Genomic DNA, 18,268 nt, shown 5'->3' with positions numbered 1-18,268 from the left:
GACCTGAGCTCCTTGGAAATCTCTTCCCACACTCAGAATGCACTGGTGTGCCCCGAGGTTGGAGCTCCAGCTGAAGCTCTTCCCACATTCCAAGCATTTGTGGGGCTTCTCCCTGCCATGAGCTCTCTCCCCCAGCTCTGAGCTCCGGCAGGATCTCCAGATGCCTTCCTGGCACAGGGGGGATCTTTCCTCCTTGCAGCTCCCTGGGCTGGGTTTGCAGCCCCTCCTCATGCAGGATCTCTGGGGATTTTCCTCCTTCTCCATCTGGCCATGGCTTGGGAATGACAAATCCTGATTTGGGGGTAAACAAAGTGGGAGTGCCTTGAAGTAGAGGCTCCTCCTGCCTAAGTCCATGTCTCGAGCTCAGCAGGAGTCTTGTGGCCATGAAAATCTCCAAAATATCAAGATTCAGCCTCAAAAAAAGTCTCCCAGGATTTCCCCATCTCTTGTCTTTCCTATTTGGGATTCCAGAGGTTTCCCTTCCCTGGGATGATGGGGGTCCAAGGGCTCCAGGGGTTCCCCCTCCTCTGGGGTCCTCCTTAGCGATGATCCAGAGGCTTTTGGGGGTCCATGGGCTCCCTTCTCCCCTGATGCTCTGCTTTGAGATCCCAGGGATCCCAGGAGTCTCTCCTCTCCAGGCTCCCACCTCTCCAAGCTGCCAGGATCCCCCAGCTCTGGGATCGCCCCTCTCTGCTCTCCCCATTCTGGGGGTCCCAGGGGTTCCTCTCCTCTGCTCTCCCAGGGGTCCCCAGGACCAATGTCCTCCCCCACCCAATACTGGGCAATGGCCATGTGGACCCCAAAGATCCCCCAAGGGGCTCAGCTTTGGGGTCCTGCAAGATCCAAACCTACACACCCAGAGAAAAAAACCTCCCAGGGATGCCAGACAATATTTGGGGCTCAATTCCACAATCTGCAAGTTCCAAACACACTCCAATAAAAAGACCCTCTCAGGGTCCCCCTGACAGATTTGGGACCAGCTCCCCCTCCCTGCTCACCTGCAGGATGAGGTGGGGGCGATGGGCCCGTGGCCGGGGGTGCTGCGGACACAGAGGGCACTGGAACCTCCAGCTTCTCCTTCTATTCCTGTTCCTACTCCTCCTTTTCCTTTCTCCCTCCTCCTGCTCCTCCTCCTTCCTAATCCCACCTCCTACCCAGTTCCTGCTTTCTGTATATTTACAGTGGAGAATCTTGCTTGTTTTTAGAACTAGAACAAAGATTCCAGATGGAACAAGCCTTGCTGGTTTTATTCAGCAGTATCAGTGACTACAGGTCGTGTTTGCTTTGGTTTGGTGCTGTCCTCGTTCCTCCTCAGTGCTCAGACTGGGCTATGGGGTGTCCTTGTTTGCTGCATTTTCAGAGTTCCTCTTGGATCCTTTGGGCAATAGGCCGTGCCCTGGGAGGATTCTTTGTGCTCCTTTGTGACACAGGAGAAGCTTCCAGGCGGTTTTTGCGTGAGCGGCTGCTGTGGTGTCACAGGAGCGTTGCCACGTCCCCGTGGTGTTCCCGTTGCTGTGGGACACGGAGGCCTCAGTGTCCAGAGCGGCTCTGGGCGCCTGCTCGTTGCCAGAGGATCCTCCTGCCCGAGGCATTCTCAGCAGCCAGCCCAGCCCCTGACGGGTGTCCTTCTGTGCTTGCAGGGGTACAGTCTGCAGACGTGTGCAGCGCAGCCAAAATGATGCAGCAAGTGGTTGCTGCAGTTGGCACTCTGCTCTCTGTGGCTTATTCGGGGTATTTTTTAACCCACTTGGCACGTAAGTTGAGGTTTTCCCTCGGTGCAGCCTCTGTGGCTTTGGGCTTGCTGTGTGCTTTCTGTTCTTCCACTGGAACAGAGTTGACTCTGTAACCAAATTGCCCTGAGGACAGGGTTGGTTTGGGAGAGCTCCTGCCAGAAGCTGCAGCTGAAAAAGGGGGTGTCTGCAGCCAGCGGGGCGTGCACAGCATTTGCAATGAGGCCTGGGGGGGTTCTGTTCCCTCAAGCAGGGAGTCTGTGGCAGCGGAGCCTGGAACTCCCTCCGTTTGCTGCTCCAGCCAAGAGCTGACACAGCCCAGTATTTTGTGCTGCTCTCTTGCTTGCTGTGTGAAGGGCCTGTGGCTCCTGGAGGGATGCTGTGAAAGCAAAATGCTCTCTCGGGCTTGCCTTGCTCATTTCCCACCACAGGCAGTTTTTTCCTAACAACATCTGGTTCACGTTCCCTCTCCCGTTGCAGGGCACCTCACGCGTGGATCCCGAGCAGCTCCTCCTTCGGTGAGTGGCAAAGGAAGCTTTGGTGTTCAGAATTGTGCAGCAAGTTGTGAGCTCGGCGTGTGGCAGCCGAGTGCCAGCCTGGGAGGCTGAAGGGAAGTTCCTGTCAGTGTCTTTGCAGCAGCAGCAGCAGCAAAGAGATCCCTGGCAGTTTTCTCTGTTTCTGCTGAAGAGCTTTTGAAGAGCTGCAGGACTGGTTTTGCAGGCAGAAGATTGCTTGCTGGCTTTAGCCATGCTGGAATATGGAATTCCCAACAATAAGTGGCAATGTCGGCTTTAGCCCATTGTTAGTTTGAACAGCTCTGAACCCTATTTCTGCTTAGTGCAGCTGGATGTGTAGCTGAGGATAAAGAAGGTGATAACTGAGATAGAACTTCCCGTCCCTCACATTCCCGTCTGTCCACAGGGCACCAAAGCAGCATCAGCACCTCCTCTGGCTCCCTCTGCTTGCAAAGAGGAGGCCAAAGAGGAGGAAGAGAGCAGTGAACTTCCCGCTGTTCTGGGAGACGAGGGCGAACACCCCGCGGTTTGGGAAAACAACGGCGAGGCTCCCGCAGTGTGGGACAAGGACAGTGGACATCTCCTGGTGGGGGATGAGGACGGTGGATGTCCCCTGGTGTGGGATGAGCATGGCCAAGCTCCCATGGCATGGGACGAGGATGACAGCAATCTCCCGGTGTGGGATGAGGACAGAGAACGTCCTGTGGCTTGGGAAGAGGAGGGTGAACCTGCAGCATTTTGGGAAGAGGATGAGGAACCTGCACTGCTTTGGGAAGAGGATGGAGAACTTCCCTCTGCTCCTGAAGAGGACACCGAAGCTCCCTGTGCTGCAGGATCCTGGGCTGAACATTCTGACAGCAGCACAGCCCTGCAGCCAGAGGGGAGCGGGGAGTGGAGCCTGATGCAGCTGAGTACGTCTGCTCTGTTCCTGTGTGCCAGAGCAGGGTGCTGTGTGTGTGTCTCAGCATCAGCTGCACCCAGGGTTGCTCTGCAGCTGAATGGCACAGGGTCATTTATTGTCCTTCCCCAGCTGAGAGCAAGGGGCTCCCGGCCCCAGGGAGTGGGGCTGCATTCTGGCTCTCATCTGAGAGGGAGCATCTTCCCCCTGGTTTCTTTCAGGGAACACCGTGAGTGTGGGGGAGCCTGCCGAGAAATACCTGGAACTGGAGCAGCTTGGCCAAGGGTAAGTGCAAGGCAGTTACTTCTGCACAAGCAGGGCCCAGGTATTTTGCTGGTGCAGGATCCAGTGAGAAGTCAGGAGAGCTCCAAACCCCTTCAGACACTGGGGTACGATGCTGCTGCCTCTCAGTGCTGATCAGAATTGATAACTGTGGTCAGAAGGCACCTTGCATGGCAGAGGGCTGGTGGCTGCTGTGCTGTTGTTTGAAGGGTGGATGCACTCGGGTGTTTTGTGAACGCTGCAGGCAGCAGAGATCTCCTGTCTGGGCTGGCTTTCACTGCCAGGGCCTAAAGCGCTGCTTCTTTCTTCTCTGCTGTTTTGTCTCCAGGGCTTTTGGAACCGTTTCCAAAGGACTCAACAGGGCCACGGGAGGAGAGGTCAGTGTCAACACGCCCGGCACGTCTGGCAGCTCTCGAGGGCTTTCCCCTCTGCTGGGAGCTGTGGCTGGAGCTGTGGGGCCCAGCAGAGCTTTCCTGCACAGGCTGCTCCTCTGAAGGCAGAGCAGGGTCAGCCTGCAGAGCACAGCTGGGACAGACTTGGTCCTTCTCAAGTGCCCAAAGGAAGGCAAGGAGGGCAGTGGTGTCTGTCAGAGCAGGACACGCTGGCCTGGTCTTCATGTCTAAAAGTGTGAATGCATCAGCTGCTGGAGACTGAGGCCCAATTTACCTTCATCCCAGCCTCAGACAGGAACACTATTTAGCAGTTTTATCATCCTGAGTTCCATCAGGATACCTCAAGGCCTAATTAAGGAGAGATCCTGCTTGGGCTCAGTTTGGGGTTTTAGTCCTACTGCAGCTGTCCCCACAGAGCCAGGGAGAGAAATGAGAAGATGGATGTGCAGAGCAAAGCTCTCTCCTAAACCCTGCAGCTGTGTTTGGGTCTGGTGTCAGTGGCAGCTGGGACAGGGATTATCTGAGCAATGGATGTGCACGTTTGCTTTGTTGTGCTATCCCAAACAGGGCAGGGACATTTGAAATCCTGGCCAAATGCCATAGAATTGCTAAAGGGTTCCCGGCTGTTTTGCTCTGTGTGCACAGAAACAGAATTACCTCCTGCTTGCAAAATGTGTTGGAATAATAATCCTAAGAGTGCTGAGGCCATTTGAGAAGACTGTAGGTGCAGAGAATGTTGTTAGAGCTTTGAGGCTGACAGCTGAGGGAGCATTTCTGCAGAGCTTACAGAGCCAAATGTCTCTGGCCATGAGTCCTGTAACAGCCCCAGCGAGCAGAGCAATGGGCTGTGGGAATGGCACTTGCTGAGCTCTGGTGTCCCATCCCAAGGCAGTTTGGCACAGCCCGGCTCGCTCGCTCCAAAAAGACTCGCTCCGTGTTTGCTGTGGCCTCCTGCCACAGACTGCTCCAGTTAAAGGTCTGCAATGTCCCTTCAGGTGGCCATCAAGAAAATGAGTCTCAGAGGGCACAACAGGGAACGAGCTGTGAATGAGGTCGTGGTCCTGAAGGACAAGAAGAACCCCAACATTGTCAACTCTCTGGACAGGTGAGTGCTTCAGGTCTTCTCCCGTGCACGGGCCCTGCGTTCATCTTTCCTGGCATCCCCAGTCTGTAGCCTGTGCTGAAAATGCCTGACCCGGCCATATCTTCCCAGAACAACAGCCTGGCACTTCACTCCTTCCATGTGCTTTTGTTGCTTTGCTTTGCCTTTTTCTTCAAGTTGACCCCATTTGCTGTGTTTTACAGCAAGTGCTGATAAACCCTGGTAGAAATTATTTTCCTTGGCTTCTTCTTCCCAGCCCTGTCCCATTGCTGCAGGTGACAGGAAGACCAGGTTCCTGTTTCCAGAAATGCCTCATTTTCCCATTTTTCCATGGCCTTGCCTATTTCTGAAGGGACTTTGTGCAAGGTTTTCCAAGCATTTGACTGCTTTTGCCCCAAGTGCTGCACGGCCTCCTCCCCTGCATAACTCTGGAAGTTGTGTTGCCTTGTTCCGGAGGGAATGGTGGAACTGGTGAGTTCAGATGCTGAAGCAGCTGGGGACAAGTGTTGTGGTTCCACGTTGAGCTGGGCTGTTGCTAAAGTGCATTTTTCACCTGCTTGCCATCTAAGGCCTCTCCTTTCTCCCGGGTGCCTCCTTCTCCTTTAGACTGTGCAGATTCCAAGGCCTGTGCAGCCTGGCAGGAATGTCTCTCCATCTGATTCTGTCCTCACTGACAAGTGACCTGGGAACAAAACTCCACTCTGGGCTTTTCCCTGGGGGAATTGAGCAATGCACATTCATCTCTGTGCCATTGTTCTCCTCTTCCAGCTTCCTTGTTGATGGAGATCTCTGGCTGGTGATGGAATACATGGATGGAGGAACTTTGCAGGACGTTGTCAGACAGACACGCATGGCTGAAGGAGAGATGGCAGCTGTCAGTCAGGAGGTGAGGGATCCTGCTTGTGCTTCCCATGGCTGGGACACCATGGTCCTTCCAAAGAGGCTGTGAGAGCAGAGTGGCTCCATGCTCAGGCCTTTGTTTCTGTGTTGTTTTTATGAGCTGGAGAGGAAAAAGCCTCTGAAGTGAATGGCCTGCAAATATCACTGCATTTCTACTCTGTTCTTGTCTTCTTTCCTGCTGTTGTGGTACTCTCTGTCTTTTTTGGATCTGATTTCCTGTTCTCAGCTTTGCCTTGAACCTTTTGCCTGGAGCTTGTCTGCACTGCACTCCTGGGCTGTCACAGCAAAGTTGCTGCTGGCAGAATTCTAAACTGTCCTTTCTTGTGTGATATATTCCAGCCTCTGATTTTTTCCCTTGTGTTTCTTGTTGTCTCTCAGTGTCTGCAGGGCCTGGATTTCCTCCATTCCAACCGGGTGATCCACAGAGATCTGAAGAGCTCCAACATCCTTCTGGGAATGGACGGCTCTGTCAAGCTGGGTGGGTGTTCCTGGCCAGGCACGGCGCCCCCGGGGTGCGGCTGTGGGGCTGCTTCCCAGTGAGGGCCAGAGCCCCACAAGTGCTGCTGGTGGCACTGCCCGGCCCCTGCTGCCAGCTGAGAGCGGCTGCCCCGTGCAGAGAGCTCAGGAGAGGAGCAGGCTGTCAGGAGTGCCTTTGCTCTGGGTATGGCCCTCCCAGAGGGGCAGGAGTTGCAATCTAAAGCTTCAAAGGAAATCAGTAAAGCCAAGCATGAAGGCTGAGGGCTTCTTTAAGGGTCCAGTTCCATCTTTCCTTGGCTACAGCCCTGAGGACATTTCCAGCTGGATTCAGCACTGCATTCTCAGACTGAGAGTGGGGAATCTTTGTGCTTGGTTTCCTCATTGCAGCTGCCTTTGACAGTGCTTGTTTCTGTCCTCAGCTGATTTTGGCCTCTGCGCTCAGCTCAGCCCTGAGCAGGACCAGTGCAGCTCCATGGTGGGCACTGCTCACTGGATGGCCCCAGAAGTTGTGACCAGTTCTCCTTACGGCCCCAAGGTGGACATCTGGTCCTTTGGCATTGTGACCATCGAGATGGTGGAAGGAGAACCTCCTTACTTCCAGCAAACGGGGGCCATGGTAAGAGGCAAATTCTCCAGGCTTTGCAGAGGCCTGTGAGCACAGGGTGACCCTGCACTGGGAGGAGCAGCTGGAGGTTTCTGCACATCGCAAAGGGAATTCCCACAGCACCTGAGCCTGAACACAGACAAATATTCTGCAGTCTCCAGCAACAATTTGCTTTGGCATTTAAGTTGTTGCAGCTCTTGTGAGGATGACCCAAATACATGAAGCAAGTGCATCAGCTCTAATGTTGTCTTGCAGAAAACCCCAAACCAACCCCAACACCCACACCCAAACCCAACAAGATTTCTGGAGGAGTTTCTGAAAGAGGTTTTTTGAGATGAACTCCCCCTGGCTCTTCTCACTGGGAAACTTGTCTAAAACATGAAGATGATTGTTTAACATCCCCACACTCTAACATATTTCTTTCCTTCCTTTCACTTTCTCTGTGTCACCAAGCCTGAGCTTTCAGCCACACAAACCTGCTGTTCCTTGCCTGGCAGTTTCTGGCATGGGGCATCAGGAATGCTTTTAACTTGAGGGTCAGTGGCACTGCAGAGATGCATTTGATGTAAGAATCCCTTGAAATAACACAGGCAGACCACACTGACTCTTGCAAATGGCCTGTAAAGCTGGTGTGTGTATTTGGAGAAGCAAAATGGGCTATTTCTGATGGAGGTTCCTACTGACAAAGTCAGCCAATGCAGTCGGCTCTGAAGGCAAGATCATTTGGATGTTGCAATGGCTGTGGCTGCACCAGGGTTTGGGTTTTTTGGTGGGCCCAGAAGAATGAGCTGTGAGCAGCAGCATCTGTGCCAGGGAGGAAAGTGCCCGGGGAGCTGGGGCAGAGAAAGCGGGCTGGATGTGAGCACCTGTGGGTGTGGAGGAAGCTGTCAGAGCGCTGTGTTTGCTTTTCCTGCAGGCCCGCGCTCTGATCCGGCAGAACGGGAGCCCGCAGCTGCAGGAGCCCAGGCGCCTGTCGGCTCTGCTGCGGGACTTCCTCGAGTGCAGCCTGGAGCCGGACGAGGAGCGGCGCTTCTCTGCCCAGGAGCTGCTGCAGGTGAATGCCAAGCGGCTGCGGGGGAAACGGCAGCGCCAGGGAGGGCTTTTCTTGTGGGGCCCCCCTCCCATCATCTCCAGTCCCGCTGCTTTTCACACGCAAAGCCAGCAGAATCCTCGCCTGCTTTGGCTTGGCAGGCTCCTGTCGAGCTCATCTGGAGCTGGTGCCCCGCCACGAGCGGGGACATCTTCAAGCACATCAGGTGGCTCAGAGCCCTGCCTGACCTGAGCCTGGATGTTTCCAGGGAGGAGCCACCTCCCACATCTCTGGGCTCCCTCTCTCAGTGTTTCCCCACTCTCCTGCTACAGCAATTCTTCTTTACATCTAATCTGAGCCCGCTTCCCTCTCTTGACTTTCAAACCATTCCCCTTTGTCCCGTTGCAACAGAGCCTGTGAGGAACTTGAGTCTGGAAAGTAACAGTTCATTTCTTTCTTTTTTATCCCTTGGGCAGCACCCATTTTTGTCATCAGCCAAGCCTCTCTCCAGCCTGACCCCTCTGATCACTGCAGCAAAGCAACTGAGGGAGCAGCGCAGGAGGAGATGAAGCCCTGGAGGCCAGCTTTTCATTATAGTAGTTAGGAGAAGTAGTTAGTAATGTTAGTTAGCACTGCTAGTTAGTTAGAGTAGGTTAGGACAGCCTGTTTGTTATGGCAGTTATTTGAATAAAATCTCTGTTAAACCTCCAGTCCCTTGAGGTGTCCTGTCCTTCTCCTGCTGTGACTCAGCTGCCCGGAGCACTGCGAGGGGAGAGCGGGCCCAGCCTCGCCCAGAGCTGAGCCCCAGCAGAGCCTGGCAGAGCCCAGAGCAGCCTCGGCATCTGCAGAGTCAGCCTGGAAGGAGGCGCTTGGAGCCTTCTGGGCTGCAGCCGGCTCTTGCTTACAAACTGTGTGCGCTGGAAAATGCCTCTGGTTCTGCGGGAGGGCAGAAGGGGCCCGGGGAAGGCCCAAGTGCTCCATGCAAGGGAAAAACCTGCCCTGTGTTTGTGATAAAGAACTATGTTGTTGTTGCCCTTTGCTATTATGTGCTGGCTTTTGCCAATTATTATAATCACAATGATTTTGATATAGCACAGTTTGTAATCACTTTTATCTGCTTTTGATATAGTAGAATTTGTCAGCTTTCTGTGGCCGATGCCCTGGCCCCTGTGTAGCTCATATCCTCAGGACATCATTTATGGATGATATTTTAGCTTGTGGACAGTGTGATAAACATATATTATAGTTTTGGCTTTTACAGAATATTAAGGTGTATGTTAAGTGTTGTGCAATATGATGTTAACTTTGGCAGAAGTAGCTGTGATATAACAACAAATGCTTTTATTTTTGTAACTAACTGACAATAATGAGAATAACTCAGATGTATTTCTGAAATAGCTGATGTTAATTTAAAGTACTTGTGGAAGTAGCTAAAACTGTCTGCACGGTCAGATAACATTTAAGGAACAGATGTGACAAGGACCCGTGCCACTGACCCTTGGGCTATCAGTACCTGTCTCCTGCTGCGAGCACGGAACGGGGCCGTTGTGAGGGAGTCACACACAACCCTCAAAACAACAATCCACAATTACTGCTCCTACTCTAAAAAGGCAGGTCAGGGGTTGAAACAAGCTAAAGAATTCCTGGAACATATAAACGAGTTCAGAGCAATGTTTGAATATGTATTAATGTTATGGATATGTATTTGACCAATGCAATGAAAAAATATAGAAGAGTTGTTACTGATGTGCTTCTGGTTATGGCTACGCACCCAATGCTGTTTTTATCCCCTTTTATCCCTTATTAAACTTTTAAAAATTTTCAAGAGGTAGGCTCATTTCTCACAAAACCCAAGGTGCTCACACCTTGCTTTTTCCCCAAGCCAAGATTTGTCAATCCCAAACTTTGTCCGGATGGAGAAGGAGGATTAGAGGTAAAGGAAGGTACCCCGGGATCCCCAGGAAGGTCAGGAGGAAGCCACTGCCCTTTTCCCCCCTCTCCTCTGCTCTATCTCCCAGCCCAGCATTGCCCCTGGCTGCAGGACAACCCTGCTGCTAATGCCAGATTGGGGGGATCTCCTTCCCCATCCCTCTGGCATGGAGACAAATCCCATCCTCTCTTTCTCCAAACTCCTTCCTCTCTTCATTCTGCCTTTCACCCATCTACATTCCTTTACCTTTTCCATCCTCTCTGGTTCCTTCTTGTACCTTCCCCTCATTCTGCTTTTTCCTTTCCCTTCTCCCTGTCTCTTCCTCTCCTTGTCCTTCCTCCTGCAGGCACTGAGCTGTGGACAGAGACCAGGGAAAACAAATCCCTGCCACAGAACCTCGTGGAAGAGGCCGTTTGGAGCAGCTGCTCCACAAAGAAATCCAAAGGGGAGGAAAAGCCCCCAAGATCCCACAGCAGGAGGGGCTGCAAACGCAGCCCAGGGAGCTGTGAGGGGGAAAGAACCTCCCTGTCCCACGAAGATGGCCGGAGATCCGGCCAGAGCTCAGAGCTAGGGGAGAAGCCTCATGGTGGGGAGAAGCCCCACAAGTGCTTGGGATGTGGGAAGGACTTCAAGTGGAGCTTCAAGCTGAAGAAACCTCAGAACATCCACAGCGGGGATTGGCCCTACGTGTGTGGGGAACGTGAGAAGAGCGTCAGGTGCAGCTCTGCCTAGTTCTGGTGCCTCCAAAGATGGCGGTGCTGGATGCAGAGATCCATGAGGATGCAGAGATCCCCCCCCACAGTCCCTGGAGAAGCCCATGCCTGAGCAGGGGAATGCCTGAGATGAGGCTGTGACCCTGGGGGACACCTGTGGACAGAGGGGTCCCTGTTGGAGCCGCCTGTCCTGGAAGGTCTGACCCCGTGGCAGAGTGACCCACGCTGCAGCACTGTGAGGGGGCTGCTTCCATGGAATGGACTCAGGTTGGAGAAGTTCCTGGAGACCTCTCTGGTGGGAGAGATCCCAGAGTGCAGCAGGGGAACGACTCCTGTCGCTGAGAAGTGAGAAAAGCCACGGAAGATGAACTGACCATGGCTCCATCCCGGCTGGCAGAGCCTTAGAGCTGCTGTGGGGGCCGTGGGGCTGCCCCGGGGGCTGTGCCCAGAGCCGGGGCCCCTTCCCAGTGCTCCCAGTGTGCCGCTCCAGCCTGGAGCAGCCAGCGAGGGCTTCAGCTGGGACGGCAGAGAGGCACTGCTATGGGGTCTTGGCTCATTTCGCTTTGGCTGGCTCTTCCCAAGCTGGGGACAAACTATTTTGGTTGTTTTCTACCAGAATTCTCCCTCTTTCTCGTCCACAGGGTTTGGGGCTGTTTTCCCTGTTTGGGGGAAATCAAAGCAATGCACTGATGCTCCTAATTAGAGGTGGGAGAAGTGAGGCTACAGGGCTTCCCGCCGAGCCGGAGGCACCCAGCAGCCAGGGCTGGGCAAGGCGGGCCGGGAGGTGCGGAGAACTTTGTTTGTGTTGGGAGCTCAATGGCGGCTCGGGCCGGGCCCGTTCCAGGGCTGTTCCTCATCCCCGCCTTTCCCCTCACGCAGCCCGGGGCGGGCCCTGAGAGCGCGGGGCGGGGCTGTGCCGTGTGCAGAGCCCGCCGCTGGCTGCCATTGGCTGCTTCTGCCGTCACTCGTGGTTCTGGCGCGCGCTGATTGGGCAGAGCGGGGACAAGCCCGGCCCCGCTGGCGCCCCCAGGGCGGCCGTGGGGCAGGAGAGCCGCCATTGCCGGAGCGTCTGTGCGGGCCCGGCAGCGGCGGCAGCAGCGGCCGGAGCCCGGTGAGGCGGCGGCGGAGCTCGGAGGCGGCCCCGGCCATCGCAGGTGGGAGCCGCGCTCGGTTCTGCGGGGGCTCGGGGCTCGCTGCGGGCCCGGGAGGGGGCGGCAGGGGGCTGTGGCGGGTGGCTTGTGCCGTGGCCGGCCCGTGTTGGCCCTGGGCTGAGGGCGCTGCGGCAGCGGCTGCCCGCGGTCTCCTTGCCGCTGGGGCCTCGGCAGGAGGCGGTGGCGGAGCAGCGCTGGCTCGTCCCGCTTCGTGTCGGGAGGCCGGAGGTGGCTGCGCTGGGCCCGGGGCCGGGCGGGAAAATTCCCGGCGCCAGAGGTTTGTGTGGCCCAAGGAGCCAGAGGAGCGGTGTGCAAGTGACTTTATTGCTGCCCAAAGGGAGAGGCCATGGGGCATTTGCCGTGCGCTCTCTCCAGTTCTTGGAGGACGCGGCCTCGTTTTTGTCCCGATTTTCCCGGCCGCATGTCCCTGTCCCTTTGCCCAACACTGGCCGAGGTGCTTGGAAGGTTCAGCCTTCCCGATCCGCCTGCTGCATGTCCTTTTTGTATAACACCCGATATTCCTGGCTCTGTGAAGTGTTTGTTCTTCTGGAAGTTCAGGAATGTATTGGGACTGGGTCTGAGCAGCAGTCCTTGTCAATTAGTAACATTTTCTGAAACTGATGGTTTCTCCCATTGCTTCCTTATGTACAAGTCCCTGGCCCTATCTCCAAGCAGATTCACTCACTGCCTCTGTTTTTTCTTCCTGGAATCAGCCCAATTCCTCCTGCAGGCAGGAAGCCCCTGGGCCATTGTGCAGGCTTTGGGCCATCAGTGTTAATTTGCATTTCTAAAGCTCCTCTCCTGGCTGCCTGGAGCAAAGCTTCTCTTCCAGGGCAGACATCCCCTGACTCACGCGTGGCCCCCCACAGATCTGCTATTTATTTTTTTTTAAACAATATTCTAATAATTGTTTATGTGTTAAAGCACCAACTTTAAAGCTCTTCTAGTTTTCAAAGTGCAGCTTAAAGGGGAACATCAAAAAACTCATACCATCATTTTGTCATGACTAAGAGTCAAGTACAAATATAAAACAAAAATGAGAAAGCAATCAAGTGTTTTCATTCTCCTAGGACTAAAACTGATTCTCACACCACTGGCCCAAACAGAACCAACAATATAGAAGTAAAATTATTACAAAAAATTACTCTAACGGTGTAATCCTTTCACTGAAACTGGGAAAAGCAAAAACTCTTCAACAGTGTCTTTAGAAAAATAAGACATTACTTGATTCTGGCCAGAATGTGCAACAGGAATAATTTCATGCACACTTAGGCTGGGTGTGCAGAGAAAATCATTCCATGACACACGAGTTTGACTAGATTTTTCTAAATTCATACACTCTGACACCATAGAAATCCCTTGGTTTACTGTTCATTGGTTTCAAGGTGTGGAGTTGTTAGGATTTGGTTTCCTGTTGCAGCCGGATTTCTGTGCCTGTGATGGGAATTAGGTGGGCACTCCTGGATTTTCTGCTCAGCCTTTTCCAGACCAGGTGTCTCCAGCTGTGCCTGGGGCAGTGTCTGGGGTAGGTGTTGGTTGATGTTTGCTGCTGGGTGTTGATGTTTTGTTGTTGGTCGTTATCTTGGTGGGAATCTTTTGGGCTATTCCCAGTCTGTTGAGACGTTAATTTCATCTCTGCTGAGTGGTGGAAAAGAAACATCCCTTAAAAAAAACTTTAAATTTTTTTTCCCCAAGGCAAAGGCAAACCAAGTTCCTTTAGAGAAATAAGATTTGAAGCCATTTTCAAGTTGGTCTATTTTGCCAGCAGCGAATCCCAGGCAGGGCAGAGTGTGAGTGGAATTGAGAGGCAGAGTGGAATTGTCCCGGTGCCTTCCCCAGCAGCTGTGGCGAGGGCAGGCACAGAAAGGCCTGAAGCTGCAAGAGTGAGAGCAAGGATTGTCCCGCAGTGGCTGGAGATGGCAAAGGAGGGTGGCCAGGCCGAGGATTTGAGCAGAGGATCTGTGGGCAGGCGCAGGGGCTTCCCCCGCTGGGGAGCCCTGGCTGCTGCTGCGTTGCCTTCAGTGCAGGCTCAGGGGTGGCCTGTTTAATATTCCCTTGCAGTTCAGATTTCTGAGTCTGGAAGAGCCATGGCTGGGGCATCAATCATTTTATTTTTTTCATTTTGTTGAGTTTTGTTCTCTTTCTTATGTCCACCCCATAACATTGAGACTATATGGGGGAAAAAAATTCATGTAATGTTCTGGGTGGAAGAGAGAATCCTCAATCCAGCTCCTGCTATTCCCTGTTAATTGTAAGAATTGTACCAGCTACATTTTAGTCCTGGGTAACATTATTTCTTAGTTTCCCTGGACTCTCTCAGGGTCAATACACCACAAGCCTTCAGTCAAAATAGGTCCCAAATGTTTAACCATTTTCTCTACCATTTGCTCTTCCTTTTTTTTCAGATACTCAAAGCTGTTTTTTTGCCTGAAAATGAAGCCATTTCACAGAGGCTTCCTCTACCTCTTCTCCTTGTTTTTCTGACTGGATCAAGTCCTCCACATCCTGCATGAAGCCAGTCCCTGGGGGTGAGGTCAATTCCTTTGATATTTCCTGCAAGGCTTGCCCCAATCAGGCCGGTGCTTCCGTGCATCCCTGCAGAAGGACCGTCCATGTCTTGAGCATTTTCCCATCTACCTCTTGTTGCCAGCCCAAGGCAGAATTGTGTTTGCATCCTCTGGAAGTGGGCAGATCCCCAGAAAGCATCTTTTGCATCAAGTTGTGAATGGCAGCAGTGTGAGGAGGGCACCTGGTTGAGGCTGGTGTAAGGATCTGAGAGTGTGGGGTGCCTCGGTTTCATCATCTCATTTCTTCTTCTTGGGTCCTGCAGCATTCTGTGGATTCCATTGGATTTCTTGTTTGGCAGGATAGGAGCATTCTAGGGAGCCATCCCTGGCTCCCCAAGCCGTGCCTTGAGCAGGACTCCCAGACAGGCTGTGAGCCCTTCCTTCCCTCCCTTGGAACAGGGGATTGCTTTTCGACACCTCTTGTCCTGGTTGCTTCAGGGAAATTTGGAGAGGCTCCATATCTAATTTTGCCAATTTCCCTGGGGCTGCCCACACTTGTGGGTTCACTTTAGCCTAGGCTCTGCCAGACATTTGACACAGAGGTACAACAGAACCAGTCTCTGTATCACCTTTTCCAACATTAATTTGCATTCCCCGTTTTGCCATCAAATCCCTTCCCAGTAAATTACAATCACAATTGTGAGCAAATAAAAGTTCCTGCATTTTAAACCCATCCCCCACATTTGTTAATAGTGGCTGAAGAAAACACACCCACTCATCTTTCCCACTTAGTGCCTTAATAGCTAAAATATTCCTTAACAATTTTCCCCCCTTTTATTGTAAGATTCCGATTGGATGGAGAGGCCCCTGTGTCCATCAGGAAAGGTCTCCTCTGGATCCAGAGCCACCCTGGATGTTCCCAAGGGCTGCAGTGTGGTGGGTCCCTGGTGGAATGGGAGCTGTGCCACCGCTAAGAATGCGTGTCCATCAAGGGCTGGACTTGCTGGTGCTGAGGGTGCTGCTGTCTGTGCTTGCAGTGTCCTTGTGCCCTGCAGCTGGAAGGCTGATTCCTTGCCAGGGGCTGTTTGGGTGGGCTGTGCCCTGGCCAGGAGGGCAATGCCTGTGCCAGGTGCTTGTGGCCGAGGGTGTCCCCTGGGTGCTGGGGCCCCCTTGGGCCCTGGGCTTGATCCCTCAGGGGCTGTAGGAGCTGTGCCATGGCCTTTGCCTTCAGCTTGGCCTTTTGCTCATCCCTTGCTGCATTCAGCTGCTGGCCCTTTGTGAGCAAGTGCTGCAGGGGCTTCTTCTGTCGCTGCTGCAGCCCCCCTCAGTGCCTGTGGGTGCTCATCCTGTGGCAGCTGCTGAGCTTTCTGCAAAATCCTTCCTTTCTCCAGGGACCCAGCAGGAAATGCTTAAAAGATCATGTGGATCCTTGCAGGTCTAATCGCCATTTGTGAGTTGTTCCTTCCTCGTGTTGGCTGTGCTGAGGCTCCCCTCCCCAGCCCGTATCCCAGAGCCGGTCCCTGTCCTGCCGCAGTGTCCAAAGGCGGCCCCCCCGGCGGGCAGGGCCGGCAGCTCCACGGGGCCGGGCAGCGGCCGGGGCGTCCCGCAGCCTCCTGGGGGCCGGGGGCCACTGCCGGCCCTGCCCGGGGGGTGCTGGGCTCAGGCAGCGCCCGGCGCTGAGCCCCGGCTGCCCCACAGCCCCGGCCCGGCCCCACAGCTCCCCACAGGCCCCCAGCCCGTGCTCCCGGTGCCGCAGCTCTGCGCCCGCTCCTGCCGCTCCCAGCTCAGAGAAACCCCCTGAAATCCTCACCTCCTTGTTTTCCTGTCCTCCAAAACTGGGATACAAAGGATCTGAGTCAGCTGGCAAATTCTGAGGATAAGACCCTTCTGAAAATCCTTCCAATCCTCAGTATTTTTCTCTTTTTCCTCTTTTATATAATCATTTTTCTTACCCCATGGATTCCTCCTGCTGCTTCTTGCCTTAAGCACATTCCTGCACACTCCCCTTCAGCCAATCCCTTCCCAGCACACCAACACCATCCATCCCCTGTTGTCTAAATCCCTTCTGGACTTCCCTTCTTGCCCCCCTGGGTGTCCATGTCCTTAATTCCCTCTGGGAGAATGTGCAAACGACCTCCACATGCTCCCAAGGGACCCTTGAGAGATATTTTGGGATCCTCATCCCTTTGGCTGGGACCCCATTGTGGCTTTCCCTTTTGTCCCCTCCCTGGGTGCCCTGCCATGTTCACTCCCCGAAGATGCCACTGTAGTCACTGCTGAGATTTTCAGTGCTCTCTCCCTGCCGACTCTTGAGAGCCGCCCTGATCCGTCCCTCGTCTGTCTCCTGCTCACTCTCGGGTACCCAATCAATGCCCGGTGCCGCCGCCAGCCGAGGGAGCCGATCCCCCAAACTGGGTGAGGCCCCTTCAGCTGCACTCACTGCCCGCCGGCCCGGACGGTGGAAGGAATTGCGGAGGAGCCCCAAGGTGTGTGGAAAAATTGACATCCCCAGAGGTTTCTGTCCACAAGGAAGGCAGAGGAGTCCTGTAACAGTAATTTCATTCATAAAAATAGGGCGAGGCCATGGGACATTTCCCATGGGGTCTCTCCAATTATTGGAGGACACAGCCTCCTTTTCATCCTAATTTTCTTGGTCACATCTCCCTCTCCCTTTCCCCATTGGCTGAAGTCCTGGAGAGGCACAGACTTCCCAATGCACCTCCCACATACCCCCTTAATATGTACCTCACTTTTGTATAGCTAACGATATTGATGGCTGTGTTAAGTCTTTGTTGTTCTTCTGGAAGTTGATGAATTTAGCAGGACCTCGGCTGAGCAGCAGTCTGTGTCATCAATTAATAACATTTTGTGCAGCTGATGGCTCCTCCTGTCACTTCCTTATGTCCACGTCCCTGGCCCTATGTGCAGTGAGGTTGAGGGGATCAGTTTGTAAAGAGGCTTTGTTGTTGTTCCTTTGCTGGGGTTGCCCCGTTTTGGGGCCATCCCCCCTGGAGCAGGGTGTCCCCCCTTGGTGCAGGCGCAGGGCTCAGGCAGGGCTGAGCCAATCAGAGCGCGCGGCGCTGATGACTCATCAGTGTCCAGGCAGAGCCGCAGCTGCCAGCGTTCCCCAGCTGGAGCCCAGCTGCGCCCCTCCCCCCCGGGCCTTGGCGCCCCCCTGGAGGGGAATTTGGGGAGGTGGGAGGGGGGAGCGCCAAGGCCGGGCCCCCCCGCGCTGTGGTGGCGGGAGCGGCTGCAGTGGGGAGCGAGTGCGGGCGGAAGCGGCCGAGAGCCCAGCGCTGCCCCAGGCCGAGCTGGCCCAGCTGCATCCGTGCCCCTGCGGTGGGATGCTGTGGGACTGGGGGGGAAGAGGGAGGCGGCAGTGGGTGCTGGGCCTGGGGGCAGGAGGAGAAGGGAAGGAGAAGCAGGGTTGAAGAACAAAACGGTCGAAGGATTCACGTGGGAGGAGCAGGTGCAGGAGGAGGAGAAATAGTAGGAGGAAGAGGAGTGGGAGGAAGAGTAGGGCCACAGGAGGAGGTGGGAGAGAAGGAAAAGGAAGCAGGACAACGTTCCATTCTCCCTGTATGTGCAGTTCCAGGAGTGTTGCCCTGGAGGTGACTGGGGAGGGGATCCACGATTTTGATGGGGCTGAATCTTGGTGTTTCTGAACTTTTTTGGGCTAAATATTGGTGCTTTGTTTTTTTGCAGGGGCTGAATCTTTGTATTCTGGAGGGGGTTTTGCCTGAATTTCGTGTTTGGGTAGTTTTTCATCATTGTTTTCTTGTTTGGGCTGAATCATGGTGCTTTGCTTTGTTACAGACACAAGATGCCCAATGACTTTCTGAGATGAACTTGGGCATGGAGGAACCCCCTGCCCAAGGCGCTCTCCTCTCCTTTTCCTCCTAACCAGGAATTTTCATTCCCAAACTGTGTCCAGATGGAAGAGGAGGAGAAAAAGCCCCAGAGATCCTGCATGAGGAGGGGCTGGAAACCCAGTCCGGGGAGCTGCGAGGAGGAAAGATCCCCCCAGTGCCAGGAAC

The 18,268-nt window shown here is 54.1% G+C and overlaps 2 protein-coding genes across 2 annotated transcripts in view; both read left to right on the top strand.

Moving 5' to 3' along the window:
* LOC147646136 (uncharacterized) overlaps positions 1 to 18,268 on the top strand; it is a 222,152-nt gene that overhangs the window by 182,817 nt on the left and 21,067 nt on the right. The window lies entirely within an intron of this gene.
* Positions 1,160 to 9,748, top strand: LOC147646138 (uncharacterized). The gene is made up of 11 exons (XM_086873896.1): positions 1,160 to 1,754; positions 2,211 to 2,248; positions 2,652 to 3,156; positions 3,365 to 3,428; positions 3,754 to 3,802; positions 4,813 to 4,922; positions 5,688 to 5,805; positions 6,198 to 6,297; positions 6,716 to 6,912; positions 7,817 to 7,954; positions 8,407 to 9,748. Exons 1-11 carry the CDS (start codon positions 1,226 to 1,228, stop codon positions 8,497 to 8,499), a joined length of 1,941 nt encoding a protein of 646 aa, XP_086730022.1. The 5' UTR covers positions 1,160 to 1,225; the 3' UTR covers positions 8,500 to 9,748.

The sequence above is a fragment of the Cyanistes caeruleus genome, unplaced genomic scaffold, assembly GCF_971803275.1.
Source record: "Cyanistes caeruleus unplaced genomic scaffold, bCyaCae1.hap1.1 HAP1_SCAFFOLD_120, whole genome shotgun sequence".
NCBI lineage: Eukaryota > Metazoa > Chordata > Aves > Passeriformes > Paridae > Cyanistes > Cyanistes caeruleus.
This window is presented reverse-complemented; position numbering and strand designations above follow the sequence as displayed.

Bases quoted from the DNA above. Each gene is read 5' to 3' on its own strand.
- LOC147646138 (XM_086873896.1), top strand. From the start codon at position 1,226: ATGGAACAAGCCTTGCTGGTTTTATTCAGCAGTATCAGTGACTACAGG. The intron at 2,249-2,651 runs GTGAGTGGCAAA...GTCTGTCCACAG, and splicing joins CCCGAGCAGCTCCTCCTTCG to GGCACCAAAGCAGCATCAGC. The intron at 5,806-6,197 runs GTGAGGGATCCT...GTTGTCTCTCAG, and splicing joins TGGCAGCTGTCAGTCAGGAG to TGTCTGCAGGGCCTGGATTT.